Source organism: Bufo bufo, chromosome 3, assembly GCF_905171765.1.
Source record: "Bufo bufo chromosome 3, aBufBuf1.1, whole genome shotgun sequence".
Classification (NCBI taxonomy): Eukaryota; Metazoa; Chordata; class Amphibia; order Anura; family Bufonidae; genus Bufo; species Bufo bufo.
In genome coordinates, this window is record NC_053391.1 from 7,074,527 (window position 1) to 7,092,726 (window position 18,200).

The 18,200-nt window shown below is 49.6% G+C and overlaps 1 protein-coding gene across 3 annotated transcripts in view; it reads right to left on the reverse strand.

Annotated features, from left to right (window-relative positions):
* LOC120994352 overlaps positions 1-17,907 on the reverse strand; it is a 34,207-nt gene extending 16,300 nt beyond the window's left edge. The window contains exons 1-8 of one of the 3 annotated variants that reach the window (XM_040422844.1): positions 17,902-17,907; positions 17,634-17,638; positions 13,424-13,434; positions 12,464-12,567; positions 9,681-10,007; positions 9,433-9,519; positions 2,390-2,472; positions 1,782-1,878 (exon numbers count right to left, since the gene is read on the reverse strand). In XM_040422844.1, the coding sequence (XP_040278778.1) occupies positions 1,782-1,878; positions 2,390-2,472; positions 9,433-9,519; positions 9,681-10,007; positions 12,464-12,491 (622 nt within the window). In that variant the 5' untranslated portion in view covers positions 12,492-12,567; positions 13,424-13,434; positions 17,634-17,638; positions 17,902-17,907. Of the gene's footprint in view, positions 1-1,781; positions 1,879-2,389; positions 2,473-9,432; positions 9,520-9,680; positions 10,008-12,463; positions 13,178-13,423; positions 13,435-17,633; positions 17,639-17,901 lie in introns of those variants that run through there. The other 2 variants (XM_040422843.1, XM_040422845.1) reach the window with 2 other exon arrangements.
* Positions 17,908-18,200: the final 293 nt, after the last annotated feature.

Sequence of the window (18,200 nt, forward strand, 5' to 3'; positions counted from 1 at the left end):
TATAGTGTATATGTGCCCGTCATAGCCCCCTACATACTGATTATACTGTATATGTGCCCGTCATAGCCCCCTACATACTGATTATAGTGTATATGTGCCCGTCATAGCCCTCTACATACTGATTATAGGGTATATGTGCCCGTCATAGCCCCCTACATACTGATTATACTGTATATGTGCCCATCATAGCCCTCTACATACTGATTATACTGTATATGTGCCGTCATAGCCCCTACATACTGATTATACTGTATATGTGCCCGTCATAGCCCTCTACATACTGATTATACTGTATATGTGCCCGTCATAGCCCTCTACATACTGATTATACTGTATATGTGCCCGTCATAGCCCCCTACATACTGATTATACTGTATATGTGCCCGTCATAGCCCTCTACATACTGATTATACTGTATATGTGCCCGTCATAGCCCCTACATACTGATTATAGTGTATATGTGCCCGTCATAGCCCCCTACATACTGATTATACTGTATATGTGCCCGTTATAGCCCCCTACATACTGATTATACTGTATATGTGCCGTCATAGCCCCCTACATACTGATTATACTGTATATGTGCCCGTCATAGCCCTCTACATACTGATTATAGTGTATATGTGCCCGTCATAGCCCTCTACATACTGATTATAGTGTATATGTGCCCGTCATAGCCCTCTACATACTGATTATAGGGTATATGTGCCCGTCATAGCCCCCTACATACTGATTATACTGTATATGTGCCCATCATAGCCCTCTACATACTGATTATACTGTATATGTGCCGTCATAGCCCCCTACATACTGATTATACTGTATATGTGCCCGTCATAGCCCTCTACATACTGATTATACTGTATATGTGCCCGTCATAGCCCCTACATACTGATTATAGTGTATATGTGCCCGTCATAGCCCCCTACATACTGATTATACTGTATATGTGCCCGTTATAGCCCCCTACATACTGATTATACTGTATATGTGCCCGTCATAGCCCCTACATACTGATTATAGTGTATATGTGCCCGTCATAGCCCCCTACATACTGATTATAGTGTATATGTGCCCGTCATAGCCCCCTACATACTGATTATACTGTATATGTGCCCGTCATAGCCCTCTACATACTGATTATACTGTATATGTGCCCGTCATAGCCCCCTACATACTGATTATACTGTATATGTGCCCGTCATAGCCCCCTACATACTGATTATACTGTATATGTGCCCGTCATAGCCCCCTACATACTGATTATAGTGTATATGTGCCCGTCATAGCCCTCTACATACTGATTATAGTGTATATGTGCCCATCATAGCCCCCTACATACTGATTATAGTGTATATGTGCCAGTATGTAGGGGGCTATGACGGGCACATATACACTATAATCAGTATGTAGGGGGCTATGACGGACACTCATACCCTATAATCAGTATGTAGGAGGCTATGACGGGCACATATACAGTATAATCAGTATGTAGAGGGCTATGACGGGCACATATACCCTATAGTCAGTATGTAGGGGGCTATGACGGGCACAGACCACCCAGGTCCACGTTGCAGAGATGATACATGAAGATTTTGCTGCACATGGTCCACAGATTCCCCCTTTTGTATTTTGGTGGATACGTCTATGGCCGCCCTGACATCGTCCTTGGGTTCAGCTCCACCTTCTACAACCAGGTCCTGGCCGGGAGAGAAGTCTCTGGGACATCATCATATCCTAATAAGCCCTTCACCTTCATTACACACAGACACGATCAGTACCTGCATCTGGGGAGCTGCTGCTCAGTCGTCCATGTTCTTCTGAATGATCATTACCCCCATCATTCTCCAAATCCCTGAGCTTCATCCTCTTATGACGCTGGGGATATAAGACATGCTACAGGTCATGTGACTGCACAGAACACGCAGAGCTCACACGTGTTAGGTCTCTACATCTGAAGTCCCGTCATTAGCAGCCTCTGTGCACATAGAGGCTACATGTCCGTCACCTCCAATCCTGCAGTTATCACCCAGAGGTGTGCGGCTGACGTCCACCGTCCTGCACCAGCGCAGCTGCCGAGGAGCTTTTCACTCCGGCCTTTGTCCCTTCCCCCCCCACTGCTGGTGGTTTCGCCTGATTTATGACGGGGTTCAGTCCTTGTCATAAATTAGTCGCCCCTCTTTTATACCTGTTAAAAACGTATGTAAGTGACCCCCATTGTATGTGACATGGAGGGACAGTACTCAGCATAGAGCAGGAAGGGGTTAATACTAAAACGGGGATGATGGGTGATGTGTAGTGATCAGAGAGGTCAGCACCGAATGATGGGGGGTCCTGTGTGACTACTACCCGGGGACCCCTGCACTGATCGAGAAATACAGACACTCACCTGCACTAGACAACCGATGGGAAATATCAGGAAACCAATCCCAGCAGAAACACCAAAAATAAGAATCCAAGAGGGTCCGGGATCTGGGGAGAGAAGACACCGAGGTTATAATCAGCGCCAAGACAGCCACAGAGGACGGTTCACATTACAGAGATTACGGTGCTCACATAGACAACACATGTACTGCTACATACATGACATGGAGATGCCCAATACTGCACAAGTACGGCTATAGCGAATATCAAATGTCAAGGAGCAAAACGCTTCTATGGGACTCCTAGGACCATGATCGGCTTCTCCATAGGAGTCAAGAGAATATCCAACACAAACCACCAACCCCGGATCTCCGGGCGTCTGGGATATATGGCTTGTGGGTGAAATTTCAGGATGAGCCTAAAATTCTAATCTTTATGACTCATTCACACGTCAGTGTTCGGTCAGTGATTTCCATCTGTGATTTTGAGCAAAAACCAGGGGCAGCTTTAAAACACAGAACAGGAGCAGATCTTTCTCTTGTACTTCATGTCTGTGGAGGCTCCAATCCTGGTTTTGGCTCACAATCACTGACGTGTGACTGAGGCTTTACAGGAGAACTTAATGTGACCTCCTCTAACCTTCTGAATGCTCCTGTCCAACTGCTCAGTGTTTCAGGACTTTTTGCACAACTTGCTGTTCTCTAACAAGGAGCGTAACAGCAAAATTCACACCAGGCGTTTGATCCATGAATCGCCCAATAAATGTCCTGGTTCCATTAGAATTGGCATTAAACAGTCCTCCTCATCATGCTGCTCACACTGTGACATCATGAGACCAAGACGACACCTAACAATTGATGAGCAGGACCTCGCCATCGTGAGGCTTCAAAAGCAGGATGTTACGCGGACCTTTTCGTGTTCTGGTGAATTGCAACAAATTCAGGGCCCATCATCTGATCGCCTCAAATTTGTGGCTCACCCCCCAACAAATCTCAGAGATGTCTGGTACCCCTAATATTAATCCCTGGCAGTCTCGTCAACTTAAACATTTCATGGCCACTCTTCCTCCAGCAGAGTCTTATGTCCGTGACAAGACAGACTGAGTTTTTATGTGACCAATCAGGTGTGTCAAGACGCACCCTTTCACGAATGTACAACCTACTACTCAATCCGACCAATCAACCTCCTCCCAACTATATCACTCAATGGGAAACTGATCTAGATACTACACTTTCATCGGAACAAAGACTAAGATTGTATACATGCATTCACAAAACATCTATTGCTAGCAATGTCCAGGAAGCTGGATTTCAACTTATGTCCCGTTGGTATAGGGTCCCTACTAGACTTCACTCCATCTTTCCGCAAATCTCGCCTTTATGTTGGCGCTGTGGCTCCGAGAGAGGCACTATCCTACACACATTCTGGAGCTGTCCTCATCTTTCGGTTTTTTGGGATTCGGTGTGGTCAATTACATCTAAATTCACCTCATATACCCTCCCTAAGACGCCTGCTTTCTTCCTGCTCCATCAGTGCGAGATTCCTCTCTCCTCCTATAAAAGGTCTGTGGTAAGACATCTAGTGAACGCTGCAGGAGCTTGTATCCAGTGTCTCTGGAGGCAACCATCTGTTCCCTCTGTTTCCATGTGGATCAACAAAATCCAGGAAACCATGAGAATGGAAGATCTCACCTCGTCATTAAAGAGGACCTTTCACCAGAGGAAAGCCTCTAAACTAACTATACAGAAGTGTAGAGCGGCGCCCAGGGATCCCCCTGCACTTACTGTTATCCCCGGGCGCCGCTCCGTTCCGCCGGTATAGCCTCCGGTATGTAAGAAGTTAGGCTCCACCCACTTGATCCTGCCGGCGTCTTCTTCTCCTATGCTGTAGTGCTGGCCAATCACAGCGCTCAGCTCATAGCCAGGCTCTGTAGTTAGTTTAGAGGCTTTCCTCTGGTGAAAGGTCCTCTTTAAGGCACACTGAGAAGAGGTTTACTAAAACTTGGAGTCATTGGTTGGTATTCTATGATTCCGCAGAATACTTTTATTCCAGACGTGAGAGCGAGGTCTGTTATCTTTCCTCTCCTTCCTTCCCCTCTCCCCCTTCCTTTTCTCTTTAATAATTTCATCCCTTCCCTTTCTTTCTTTTCCTTTATTCGTCTGCCTGTGATACAGTTTTTTCAAATTGCTCCACATATTACTGTGGGGTATCCTATTGGGTACTGTACTTTTTTTTTTTGCCTAAAAATTGTCATTTGTTATATTATCGCCTTATTCTGTGAACTCTGTTCAATCTCTGATTCTTGACTATTTTGATTCTTTGTAATTGAAAATGGAAAATCGTAAATAAAGAATTTACAAAAAAAAAAAAAAAAAAAGCGCAGGATGTTCTCAGACGGAAGTGGCCCCTGAGCCTATAGTGTCCTCAGCAGGTTGTATCAGAGATACAGAGACGGGAAGAGTCACAGAAAGGGCTCATGCACACAAACGCATTTTCTTTCAGTTTAAAAAAAAAAAAAACACGGAGGTTACTCCGTATGCATTCCGTTTCCGTGTTGCAAAAAATATATAACATGTCCCATATTGGTCCGTGGTGCAATTACGTTATGTCCAGTCTCCTGGGTATGTGGTGCGTTTCTATGTGATGAGGAGATCCCTCGTTAATTTGGGGCGGGGTTGCTGTTAACGCGGTTCCCCGTCTCAGGTTCTCTCTATGTTTGGCTGGGTGCTTAAGGGTGCCCTCTGTAGGCCAAATTAAGGTCACACAAAGGTTTATACTCTTTAGTGTTATTTTTTTTCCTCATGAATGTACCAGTCTGAGAAGAGGCCTCCTTGTCTACTTTTAAATTTATGACTGACTTATTTGTATGACCAGTTTTCGACTTTTGTAATTTTCATGTTTATGTATACATATTGGATATATTTATACATTACACATTTATACGCTTTAATAAAATAATGATTGAACCGTAAATTTATGACGGGAGATAAAGATGAGCTCTATGCAGCTGGTGATAATTACCTATACAATTAGGCATTTATTAATGAAGCAAAATATATAATATGTATGTATTCATTTAATGAGCCTTAGTTAGTCCTTAGCATAAGACAATCAGTAGGACATATACATATATTTGTTTATATTGTTATATGTTACGAAGACAACATGTATCCAGTATATTGTATATATTTCTCATTAGAAGAGTGTCTGTGAAGATGTGTGTTTTGTAACAATTAATCACATCTTTGGTATGACAGAGGAGGTACTGATATCTCTGAGAAAACAAGGCCATTTACGATCCATAAATTAGCAGTGTGAGAAACGTTTAAAGAGACGCCTAGAGGTCTGTCTCTAATTGCTACAAGTGTCAGAATTAATCTCTATGGCTTTGAATTAAAGCTTCTAAGGTCAAAATGTATATTCAGACTTACATAAGTTAACCCTTTATACTATGATGCAGATAGCTTATACAGCAGTGCCACCTAGGTATCAGTAGGTGACATTACAATAGTAGCAAAAATGCATTCTGGGTAAGGTTATGATGTCACATTTTATCAATGGTCACGCCCATCCGACAATGATTGGAAAGTTCCAAACTAGGAAGGTGTGTCTAACTGATAAGTTTGGGATCATAAGCCATACAAAGGAAGGAGAAGAAAGAAAGGAGAAAGAAAAAGAAAGAAAGGAGAAAGAGAGAAGAAGAGAAGTTGAGCTCTCTAGAAGGGTCTATCAAGATGAAAGCCATGGTGAGATGCACTATGATGGACCACCCAGCTTTCCTAGGAGCAGAAGTGAGATTCCTACTAGGACTTGGTAAGAGACACAGAAAATGATATTTCATTTTATTAAGACTAATTTGATCATGTGGGTAAAATTATACCATCTAGATTGGCGAATAAATAAATAAATTAATCGATCATCTCCATATTGAGATGTAGTCTTAGGATATTGTGAGGCTTCATTCTACCTGCAGAAGAATCAAGACTCATAATTTATCAGAGCATTAAATAATTGCTTTTATATATATATATATTGATAGAACATTCTTCGCCAAGCTAAGTGATGGATTCCCACAGGAAAGACGTCAAGTCCTTCCCATTTAAGATCCTAGATCCCTGTTATTTGTCTTAATAGTCTTACCAAAGTTATATATGTGAAAATAGTCCAGGATGGGGCGGAAGGATACAGTTATCTCTTCTAAGTTATATCCTTCAATGGATTTGCCCATCTTGAAGCCATGTGATGTGCAGTTGGTTCGGGGGGGGGGGGGGGGGGGGCAGAATGTATTTAGCATTCTATAATGATGTTTACGATTAGACATGCCCATCCTGATATCATGAGGTTTCCTCTGAACAGAAGTGATGTATATAACTTATGTTCATACTATGATATCCTACCCTAATAATAGCTTTGTTATAATGTGACAAGTTATTTCCACTCACATGTATTGTTAAGCTTGTAATGCTTTATATTAACGCTGAATATATTCATTTGCATGTATCATTGTGTTTATTTACTTATATATGTTTATAACCTTGTAACCAATAAATCTGCATATTTTTATAATACCTGTGTATTATTGTATAATGTAGAACTACATTTTATCATTAACGTCATCTCACGTCAAAAATAACTTATTTATCTGAGGAAATAGTCGGACTCAGATGTGAATTGTATCAATTAGGTTGTCGACAATTCACCAGGTCATGATTTTAAGAATTTATGACAAATTTTATAAATTTTATTTTTTTATGATTAATTATTTTTATGACCATAATTAATAATTCTTAATTGAATTATTACCCCCCGACAATGTGAAAGAGACCGCTTCCTTAACCAAGTAGGCCATACTCTTTTCGGCCAATAGGGGCTATTAGGATTACCGTTCCCTCCTCCCTCCTTATTGTCTGGATTACTCTGGGAGAGGTGGAAAAGCGTAAACCAGGTCTCTGCCCCAAGGTTGAAACAGCGCATCTATCCCTTGGGCCTGATCCCCCAGGTTGAGAGGATAGAATTCCTTAGAGGGGTGATTCTGGTTTTGCTGAATTCCCTCATCTTCTGCTGTAATGAAAGGCGCTTCCCCACCGGGAGGGAGGACTTTTGGGATAAGGAATCCAGCAGAATTCCCAGGAAGGTGCAATGGTAACTCTGCCTCAGACACGATTTCTCCCAGTTTACTATCCCGCCCAAGCTCATCAGCATATTTAACCATCCCAGGACCACCGCATGCAGGATTGCGTCCTGGCGGCGGCCCTGTTATTCCTCCTAGACGCGCCGGCGCGTCATCTCGCGAGAGGCAAGATTTCCTGTGAACGCGCGCTCCTATGTAGATGCGATTTTTAACTCCTGAAAGGTATATCAGACGCTGTTTTGTTAACAGCGTCTAATATACCTGCTACCTGGTCCTCTGGTCCCTTTTGCTTAGATCGACCACCGACACAGGCAGCTCTGTAATAAGTAGAACCAAGCAACACACTACACCCCCCCCCCCCCCCCCCCCGTCACTTATTAACCCCTGATCACACCCCTGTAAGGCTCCATTCAGACGTTCGTATGTGTTTTGCGGATCCGCACATTGCCAGAACTATATAGAAAATCACTGCAAAAACTCAGCAGAAGCATTATACTTACCTGAAGAGCTGCGATGTCTGTGTCCGGCCGGGCGCTCCTCCTACTGGTAAGTGACAGATCATTAAGCAATGCGCCGCACAGACCTGTCACTTACCAGTAGGAGGAGCTCCCGGCCGGTCACAGACAGCGCAGCTCTTCAGGTAAGTATAATGCTTCTATTTGTTGCTAAGTAACCATGGCAGCCAAGACTGCAATAGCGTCTTGGCTGCCATGGTTACCGATCGGAGCCACAGCGATTTAAACTGGGACTCCGATCGGTACTCTCCGCTGCCACCAATGATGGGGGGGTGATTTTAATTAAGGGGGGGGGGGGGGGAGAGGGGAGGCCGCACTGGTCACAATACTTGGAATCCGCACTGGCCACCAATGAATATAGAGGGAGGGGGAGGCCGCACTGGTCATATTTAATACTGGGGACGGAGGGAGGGGGAGGCCGCACTGGTCATATTACTGGGAATCCGCACTGGCCACCGATGAATATAGAGGGAGGGGGGCCGCACTGGTTACAATTAATACTGGGGAGGGAGGGGGGGCCGCACTGGCCACCAATAAGTTAAATACAGGAGGGGGGGGGGTGGTCTGCCCCCTGCTGCCTGGCAGCATCTGCCAGGCAGCAGTCATGTACACAGTTCTCAGTATATTCTAACTTGAAGCGTCCCCATCACCATGGGAACGCTTCTGTGTTTAGAATATACTGTCGGATCTGAGTTTTCCGAAGTGAGTAATACTCATCTTACCTGTAATCTCCAGTACACGGGGTATAGAAGGTGTGAGGTGTGTATAATACCCCAGTAATACCCCGATTACCTGTAATCTCCATTACACGGGGTCTAGCAGGTGTGAGGAGAGTATAATACCCCAGTAATACTCCTCTTACCTGTAATCTCCAGTACACGGGGTATAGAAGGTGTGAGGAGTGTATAATACCCCAGTAATACCCCGATTACCTGTAATCTCCAGTACACGGGGTATAGAAGGTGTGAGGAGTGTATAATACCCCAGTAATACTCCTCTTACCTGTAATCTCCAGTATACGGGGTATAGAAGGTGTGAGGAGAGTATAATACCCCAGTAATACTCCTCTTACCTGTAATCTCCAGTATACGGGGTATAGAAGGTGTGAGGAGAGTATAATACCCCAGTAATACTCCTCTTACCTGTAATCTCCAGTACACGGGGTATAGAAGGTGTGAGGAGTGTATAATACCCCAGTAATACTCCTCTTACCTGTAATCTCCAGTATACGGGGTATAGAAGGTGTGAGGAGAGTATAATACCCCAGTAATACTCCTCTTACCTGTAATCTCCAGTATACGGGGTATAGAAGGTATGAGGAGAGTATAATACCCCAGTAATACTCCTCTTACCTGTAATCTCCAGTATACGGGGTATAGAAGGTATGAGGAGAGTATAATACCCCAGTAATACTCCTCTTACCTGTAATCTCAGAGAAGTTGACGCTCACAGCAATGTCCTCACCCAGCCGGCTGGAGTTACTGGTGTTGTTGGTGATGAGAACAGGATCTGGAGGGATCAGAAGAAGGTCACCATCAGGCATGTATCTAGGTGCTGGGTGTAGAGTGCTAGCTGCGCTGCCTTCATCAGTCCTACTACCGGCCCCCTCCCCACCTATGTTACCGGAGAGCAGAGGAACGGCCGGTGTGACCCGACCCATGAGCTCTTACCTGTGACATTGATGGTTAGATCTCTCTGGTATGTTCCATGGAGATCCACAGCTGAGTACACACAGGAGTCCTCCTCCCCGGCACCTGTCAGAGTCCAGCACCCGCTGCTTGTGTCCAGGTGGAATCTGGGCTCAGTGACATTACCGATGGACTTGTCATCACACCGCAGCTCCACGAGAAACGTCTCATCACCGCCACAGTCTTTGTACAGACTCAGGCGGGCTTTCTCATCAGGGCATTTCATGCTGCAGCTAGTGATGTCTGATCCTCTCTGCACATCGCGTCCGTCTGATGAGGGTAGTAGTACAGCCAGGATGATGATGACACCTGTAGAGACAGAAGAGGGGGATGATTGGCTTCTTGTACATTACAAAGTCTCATTCACAAGTCCATGTGCGAGTTCAAGGTGGTCAGCGACGAATCCGTGAAATCATTTTCAAAGCATCTCTTCCTATTGATACACCGCGCACCCCCATTCTCTCCCTCCCCCTATATACACCGCGCACCCCCATTCTCTCCCTCCCCCCTATATACACCGCGCACCCCCATTCTCCTCCCCTCTATATACACCGCGCACCCCCATTCTCTCCCTCCCCCTATATACACCGCGCACCCCCATTCTCCTCCCCCCTATATACACCGCGCACCCCCATTCTCTCCCTCCCCCCTATATACACCGCGCACCCCCATTCTCTCCCTCCCCCTATATACACCGCGCACCCCCATTCTCTCCCTCCCCCTATATACACCGCGCACCCCCATTCTCTCCCTCCCCCTATATACACCGCGCACCCCCATTCTCTCCCTCCCCCCTATATACACCGCGCACCCCCATTCTCTCCCTCCCCCCTATATACCCCGCGCACCCCCATTCTCTCCCTCCCCCCTATATACCCCGCGCACCCCCATTCTCTCCCTCCCCCCTATATACACCGCGCACCCCCATTCTCTCCCTCCCCCTATATACACCGCGCACCCCCATTCTCTCCCTCCCCCCTATATACCCCGCGCACCCCCATTCTCTCCCTCCCCCCTATATACACCGTGCACCCCCATTCTCTCCCTCCCCCTATATACACCGCGCACCCCCATTCTCTCCCTCCCCCCTATATACACCGCACACCCCCATTCTCCCCCCCCTATATACACCGCGCACCCCCATTCTCCCCCCCTATATACACCGCGCACCCCCATTCTCCCCCCCCTATATACACCGCGCACCCCCATTCTCCCCCCCCTATATACACCGCGCACCCCCATTCTCTCCCTCCCCCTATATACACCGCGCACCCCCATTCTCTCCCTCCCCCCTATATACCCCGCGCACCCCCATTCTCTCCCTCCCCCCTATATACACCACGCACCCCCATTCTCTCCCTCCCCCTATATACACCGCGCACCCCCATTCCCCCCCCCCCCCCCTATATACACCGCACACCCCCATTCTCCCCCCCCTATATACACCGCGCACCCCCATTCTCCCCCCCTATATACACCGCGCACCCCCATTCTCCCCCCCCTATATACACCGCGCACCCCCATTCTCTCCCTCCCCCCTATATACACCGCACACCCCCATTCTCTCCCTCCCCCCCTATATACACCGCGCACCCCCATTCTCCCCCCCTATATATACCGTGCACCCCCATTCTCTCCCTCCCCCCCTATATACACCGCGCACCCCCATTCTCTCCCTCCCCCTATATACACCGCGCACCCCCATTCTCTCCCTCCCCCCTATATACCCCGCGCACCCCCATTCTCTCCCTCCCCCCTATATACACCACGCACCCCCATTCTCTCCCTCCCCCCTATATACACCGCGCACCCCCATTCTCTCCCTCCCCCCTATATACACCGCGCACCCCCATTCTCTCCCTCCCCCCTATATACACCGCGCACCCCCATTCTCCCCCCCTATATACACCGTGCACCCCCATTCTCTCCCTCCCCCCTATATACACCACGCACCCCCATTCTCTCCCTCCCCCCTATATACACCGCGCACCCCCATTCTCTCCCTCCCCCCTATATACACCGCACACCCCCATTCTCTCCCTCCCCCCTATATACACCGCACACCCCCATTCTCTCCCTCCCCCCCCTATATACACCGCACACCCCCATTCTCCCCCCCCCCTATATACACCGCACACCCCCATTCTCCCCCCCCTATATATACCGTGCACCCCCATTCTCTCCCTCCCCCCCTATATACACCGCACACCCCCATTCTCTCCCTCCCCCCTATATACACCGCACACCCCCATTCTCCCCCCCCTATATATACTACCGTGCACCCCCATTCTCCCCCCCCCCTATATACACCGCACACCCCCATTCTCTCCCTCCCCCCCTATATACACCGCACACCCCCATTCTCCCCCCCCTATATACACCGCGCACCCCCATTCTCTCCCTCCCCCCCCTATATACACCGCACACCCCCATTCTCCCCCCCCCTATATACACCGCACACCCCCATTCTCTCCCTCCCCCCTATATACACCACACACCCCCATTCTCCCCCCCCCCTATATACACCGCACACCCCCATTCTCTCCCTCCCCCCCTATATACACCGCACACCCCCATTCCCCCCCCCCTATATACACCGCGCACCCCCATTCTCTCCCTCCCCCCCTATATATACCGTGCACCCCCATTCTCTCCCTCCCCCCATCTCATTCCACCCCGGTATATATCGCACCCCTCCGGCACTTCCTGTCTGCCCCGGGGCAGATCCCACCTAGAACCGGCAGCTATCGGTACCGGGCACCCACCTGCTGTAACGGGGTTCAGCGCCGCCATCTTCGTCGGGAAGGAACTCGAAAGAAAATTTCTTCCGAATCGCCTGAAGCTACTAGCTCCGCCCACACACACACTAGCCCCTCCTCCTCCTCCTCCATCACTCTCCGCAGGCGGCCTCTTTCCGTCCTATGGCGGCAGTATACTCGGCTCCCTCTTCTCACCGGCCCGTCCCCCCGGCACTCCCATCCCGCCCTATTGGGGCAGGGCTGGTACAGGGCGCCGCCTCCAGTGCGGAGGGGAATCCGGGGAAACCGGTTCAGAGCGGACGGCGGCATCGTATCGCGGAGAGCGAAGCGCCGAGACGGCCGCCGCCTAGCTTCTAGAAGGAAGACGGAAGTGACGTCTGGACGACGGATTACGTAGCACGTCAGTGGGCGGGGAGATGGTCCGTTACCATGGAGACTGGAGAGCGCGGCCTAGGAAAGCGGAAGTCCTGAATCTCCAGGCGCTGCACAGCTCGGGGTCTGCAGTGTACGAGGGGTGGGGGGACATTGGCGCGGAGAACAGGGCAGGCCTCGTCTTCCTCCTATGACGGGAGTACCGTGGGGCCCCCAGCTCCGCCTTCTCTAGGGCCACGTCTGCTGCGGAGTCCCGGGACTGAACTCGGGGAGTTATCCCCATGTATCGGCGGCCTGGTGCCGAAACATGTAAATGTTCCCTCCTGGTATTGATATTGGGGAGGGGGCGTCATTACATTGCCCCCCTCCCGGAGCCGTGATAGACACAATTTGGTTTGTAACAAAAACAACATTTGGAGAAATTGTTCCTAAATTGATAAATTCTTAAAAGTTAGAAAACGGATTAGTACGATAAAGCGGCCGCGCGGTAAATATGACGTGTTTGGTGAGATGCGACTTCTCCGACCGCTCATTCGCTTACAGGGGGTTCTCCAGGACTGCTGTAATGGTGGGGTGGTCTGTATCCGGGGTCTGACTCCGCCCACCAGCTGTTTATAAGGGGCACAGCGTCCCCACTGTGTAGTGGCAGTGCAGCTCGGGCCTCATACACTGGGATAGGACAGAGGAAGAGGCCGCGGATAACCGGGGATCCCAGGAGTCAGACCCCCCTCCGGTCAGATACTGAGGGGTCGTCAGTAGGGATGAGCGAACCCGAACTGTATAGTTCGGGTTCGTACCGAATTTTGGGGTGTCCGTGACACGGACCCGAACCCGAACATTTTCGTAAAAGTCCGGGTTCGGTGTTCGGCGCTTTCTTGGCGCTTTTTGAAAGGCTCCAAAGCAGCCAATCAACAAGCGTCATACTACTTGCCCCAAGAGGCCACCACAGCCTTGCCTACTATTGGCATGGCTGTGATTGGCCAGTGCACCATGTGACCCAGCCTCTATATAAGCTTGGGTCACGTAGCGCCGCACGTCACTCTGCTATGATCAGTGTAGGGAGAGGTTGCAGCTGCGACGTTAGGGCGAGATTAGGCAGATTAACTCCTCCAAAAGACTTCATTCTGTGATCGATCTGCAGCTGTGGATCATTGAAGTGCTATTATTGACTTGCTCAATTTTTTGAGGCTGCCCAGAGCGTTTTTAGATCACTTTTTTTCTGGTGTGATCGGCGGCCATTTTGTGACTTGTGGTGCGCCAGCACGAGCTATCACCAAGTGTATTTAACCATCGATAGTGTGGTTATTTTGTGCTATATCCTACATCAGCTGCAGGCTGAGCCTGTGTCACCGAAGTGCATTTAACCATCAACAGTCTGGTTATTTTTTGGCCGTATACTACATCAGCTGCAGGCTGAGCCTGTGTCACCGAAGTGCATTTAACCATCAACAGTCTGGTTATTTTTTGGCCATATACTACATCTGGTGCAGGCTGAGCCTGTGTCACCGAAGTGCATTTAACCATCAACAGTCTGGTTATTTTTTGGCCATATACTACATCTGGTGCAGGCTGAGCCTGTGTCACCGAAGTGCATTTAACCATCAACAGTCTGGTTATTTTTTGGCCATATATTACATCAGGGGCAAGTTGATCCTGTCACCCAGCGCCTAAAAAATAGACCTGACATTTCTATTCAACCAAATCTGCACAGTTTTAGCTGGTCAAGTTATTTGTAGTGACCGTAAAAGCACACTTTTTGTTCTGGGTTGAAAAACTATTCCCAAATTTGCCATTCTCAAAATAACTAGTTTCTGGTATTTGAGGCCTACTTGAAATCTATCCCAAAAAGGATATCTTACATTGAAGGTGCTGATAGTGTCATTCAGAAAAACCTAAGACACACGCTACCGTGCAGATAGAAGTCTGATTCTGTGATTAAACCTTAACCTGTCACACAGCGCAAAAAAAAACAGGCCTCACATTTCTATTCAACCAAATCTGTACTGTTTTAGCTGGTCAAGTTATTTGTAGTGACCGTAAAAGCAGACTTTTTGTTCTGGGTTGAAAAACTATTCCCAAATTTGCCATTCTCAAAATTGTGGTGAACGGGAACAATGAGGAAAACATCTAATAAGGGACGTGGACATGGTCGTGGTGTTAGTGGACCCTCTGGTGCTGGGAGAGGACGTGGCCGTTCTGCCACAGCCACACGTCCTAGTGAACCAACTACCTCAGGTCCCAGTAGCCAGCAGAATTTACAGGGATATTTGGTGGGGCCCAATGCCGTTCTAAGGATGGTAAGGCCTGAGCAGGTACAGGCATTAGTCAATTGGGTGGCCGACAGTGGATCCAGCACGTTCACATTATCTCCCACCCAGTCTTCTGCAGAAAGCGCACAGATGGCGCATGAAAACCAAGCCCATCGGTCTGTCACATCACCCCCATGCATATCAGGGAAACTGTCTGAGCCTCAAGTATGCAGCAGTCTCTTATGCTGTTTGAAGACTCTGCTGCCAGGGTTTCCCAAGGGCATCCACCTAGCCCTTCCCCAGGGGTGGAAGAGATAGAATGCGCTAACGCACAACCACTTATTTTTCCTGATGATGAGGACATGGGAATACCACCTCAGCAAGTCCCTGATGATGACGAAACACAGGTGCCAACTGCTGCGTCTTTCTGCAGTGTGCAGACTGAACAGGAGGTCAGGGATCAAGACTGGGTGGAAGACGATGCAGGGGACGATGAGGTCCTAGACCCCACATGGAATGAAGGTCGTGCCACTGACTTTCAGAGTTCGGAGGAAGAGGCAGTGGTGAGACCGAGCCAACAGCGTAGCAAAAGAGGGAGCAGTGGGCAAAATCAGAACACCCGCCGCCAAGAGACTCCGCCTGCTACTGACCGCCGCCATCTGGGACGAGCCCCCCAAAGGCAGCTTCAAGGAGTTCCCAGGCATGGCACTTCTTCAAACAATGTGCTGACGACAAGACCCGAGTGGTTTGCACGCTGTGCCATCAGAGCCTGAAGCGAGGCATTAACGTTCTGAACCTTAGCACAACCTGCATGACCAGGCACCTGCATGCAAAGCATGAACTGCAGTGGAGTAAACACCTTAAAAACAAGGAACTCACTCAGGCTCCCCCTGCTACCTCTTCTGCTGCTGCCGCCTCGGCCTCTTCTGCTGCTGCCGTCGCCTCGGCCTCTGCCTCTGGAGGAACGTTGGCACCTGCCGCCCAGCAAACATGGGATGTACCACCAACACCACCACCTGCGTCACCAAGCATCTCAACCATGTCACACGGCAGCGTTCAGCTCTCCATCTCACAAACATTTGAGAGAAAGCGTAAATTCCCACCTAGCCACCCTCGATCCCTGGCCCTGAATGCCAGCATTTCTAAACTACTGGCCTATGAAATGCTGTCATTTAGGCTGGTGGACACACACAGCTTCAAACAGCTCATGTCGCTTGCTGTCCCACAGTATGTTGTTCCCAGCCGGCACTACTTCTCCAAGAGAGCCGTGCCTTCCCTGCACAAACAAGTGTCCGATAAAATCAAGTGTGCACTGCGCAACGCCATCTGTGGCAAGGTCCACCTAACCACAGATACGTGGACCAGTAAGCACGGCCAGGGACGCTATATCTCCCTAACTGCACACTGGATAAATGTAGTGGCGGCTGGGCCCCAGGCGGAGAGCTGTTTGGCGCACGTCCTTCCGCCGCCAAGGATCGCAGGGCAACATTCTTTGCCTCCAGTCTCCTCCTCCTCCTACTCAGCTTCCTCCTCCTCTTCTTCCACCTGCTCATCCAGTCAGCCACACACCTTCACCACCAACTTCAGCACAGCCCGGGGTAAACGTCAGCAGGCCATTCTGAAACTTATATGTTTGGGGGACAGGCCCCACACCGCACAGGAGTTGTGGCGGGGTATAGAACAACAGACCGACGAGTGGTTGCTGCCGGTGAGCCTCAAGCCCGGCCTGGTGGTGTGCGATAATGGGCGAAATCTCGTTGCAGCTCTGGGACTAGCCGGTTTGACGCACATCACTTGCCTGGCGCATGTGCTGAATTTGGTGGTGCAGAAGTTCATTCGCAACTACCCCGACATGTCAGAGCTGCTGCATAAAGTGCGGGCCGTCTGTTCGCGCTTCCGGCGTTCACACCCTGCCGCTGCTCGCCTGTCTGCGCTACAGCGTAACTTCAGCCTTCCCGCTCACCGCCTCATATGCGACGTGCCCACCAGGTGGAACTCCACCTTGCACATGCTGGACAGACTGTGCGAGCAGCAGCAGGCCATAGTGGAGTTTCAGCTGCAGCACGCACGGGTCAGTCGCACTGCGGATCAGACACACTTCACCACCAATGACTGGGCCTCCATGCGAGACCTGTGTGCCCTGTTGCGTTGTTTCGAGTACTCCACCAACATGGCCAGTGGCGATGACGCCGTTATCAGCGTTACAATACCACTTCTATGTCTCCTTGAGAAAACACTTAGGGCGATGATGGAAGAGGAGGTGGCCCAGGAGGAAGAGGGGTCATTTTTAGCACTTTCAGGCTAGTCTCTTTGAAGTGACTCAGAGGGAGGTTTTTTGCAACACCAGAGGCCAGGTACAAATGTGGCCAGACAGGGCCCACTACTGGAGGACGAGGAGGATGAGGATGAAGCATGTTCACAGCGGGGTGGCACCCAAAGCAGCTCGGGCCCATCACTGGTGCGTGGCTGGGGGGAAACACAGGACGATGACGATACGCCTCCCACAGAGGACAGCTTGTCCTTACCTCTGGGCAGCCTGGCACACATGAGCGACTACATGCTGCAGTGCCTGCGCAACGACAGCAGAGTTGCCCACATTTTAACGTGTGAGGACTACTGGGTTGCCACTCTGCTGGATCCCCGGTACAAAGACAATGTGCCCACCTTACTTCCTACACTGGAGCGTGATAGGAAGATGCGCGAGTACAAGCGCACGTTGGTAGACGCGCTACTGAGAGCATTCCCAAATGTCACAGGGGAACCAGTGGAAGCCCAAAGCGAAGGCAGAGGAGGAGCAAGAGGTCGCCAACGCAGCTGTGTCACGGCCAGCTCCTCTGAGGGCAGGGTTATCATGGCAGAGATGTGGAAAATTTTTGTCACCACGCCACAGCTAACTGCACCACCACCTGATACGGAACGTGTTAGCAGGAGGCAACATTTCACTAACATGGTGGAACAGTACCTGTGCACACCCCTCCACGTACTGACTGATGGTTCGGCCCCATTCAACTTCTGGGTCTCCAAATTGTCCACGTGGCCAGAGCTAGCCTTTTATGCCTTGGAGGTGCTGGCCTGCCCGGCGGCCAGCGTTTTGTCTGAACGTGTATTCAGCACGGCAGGGG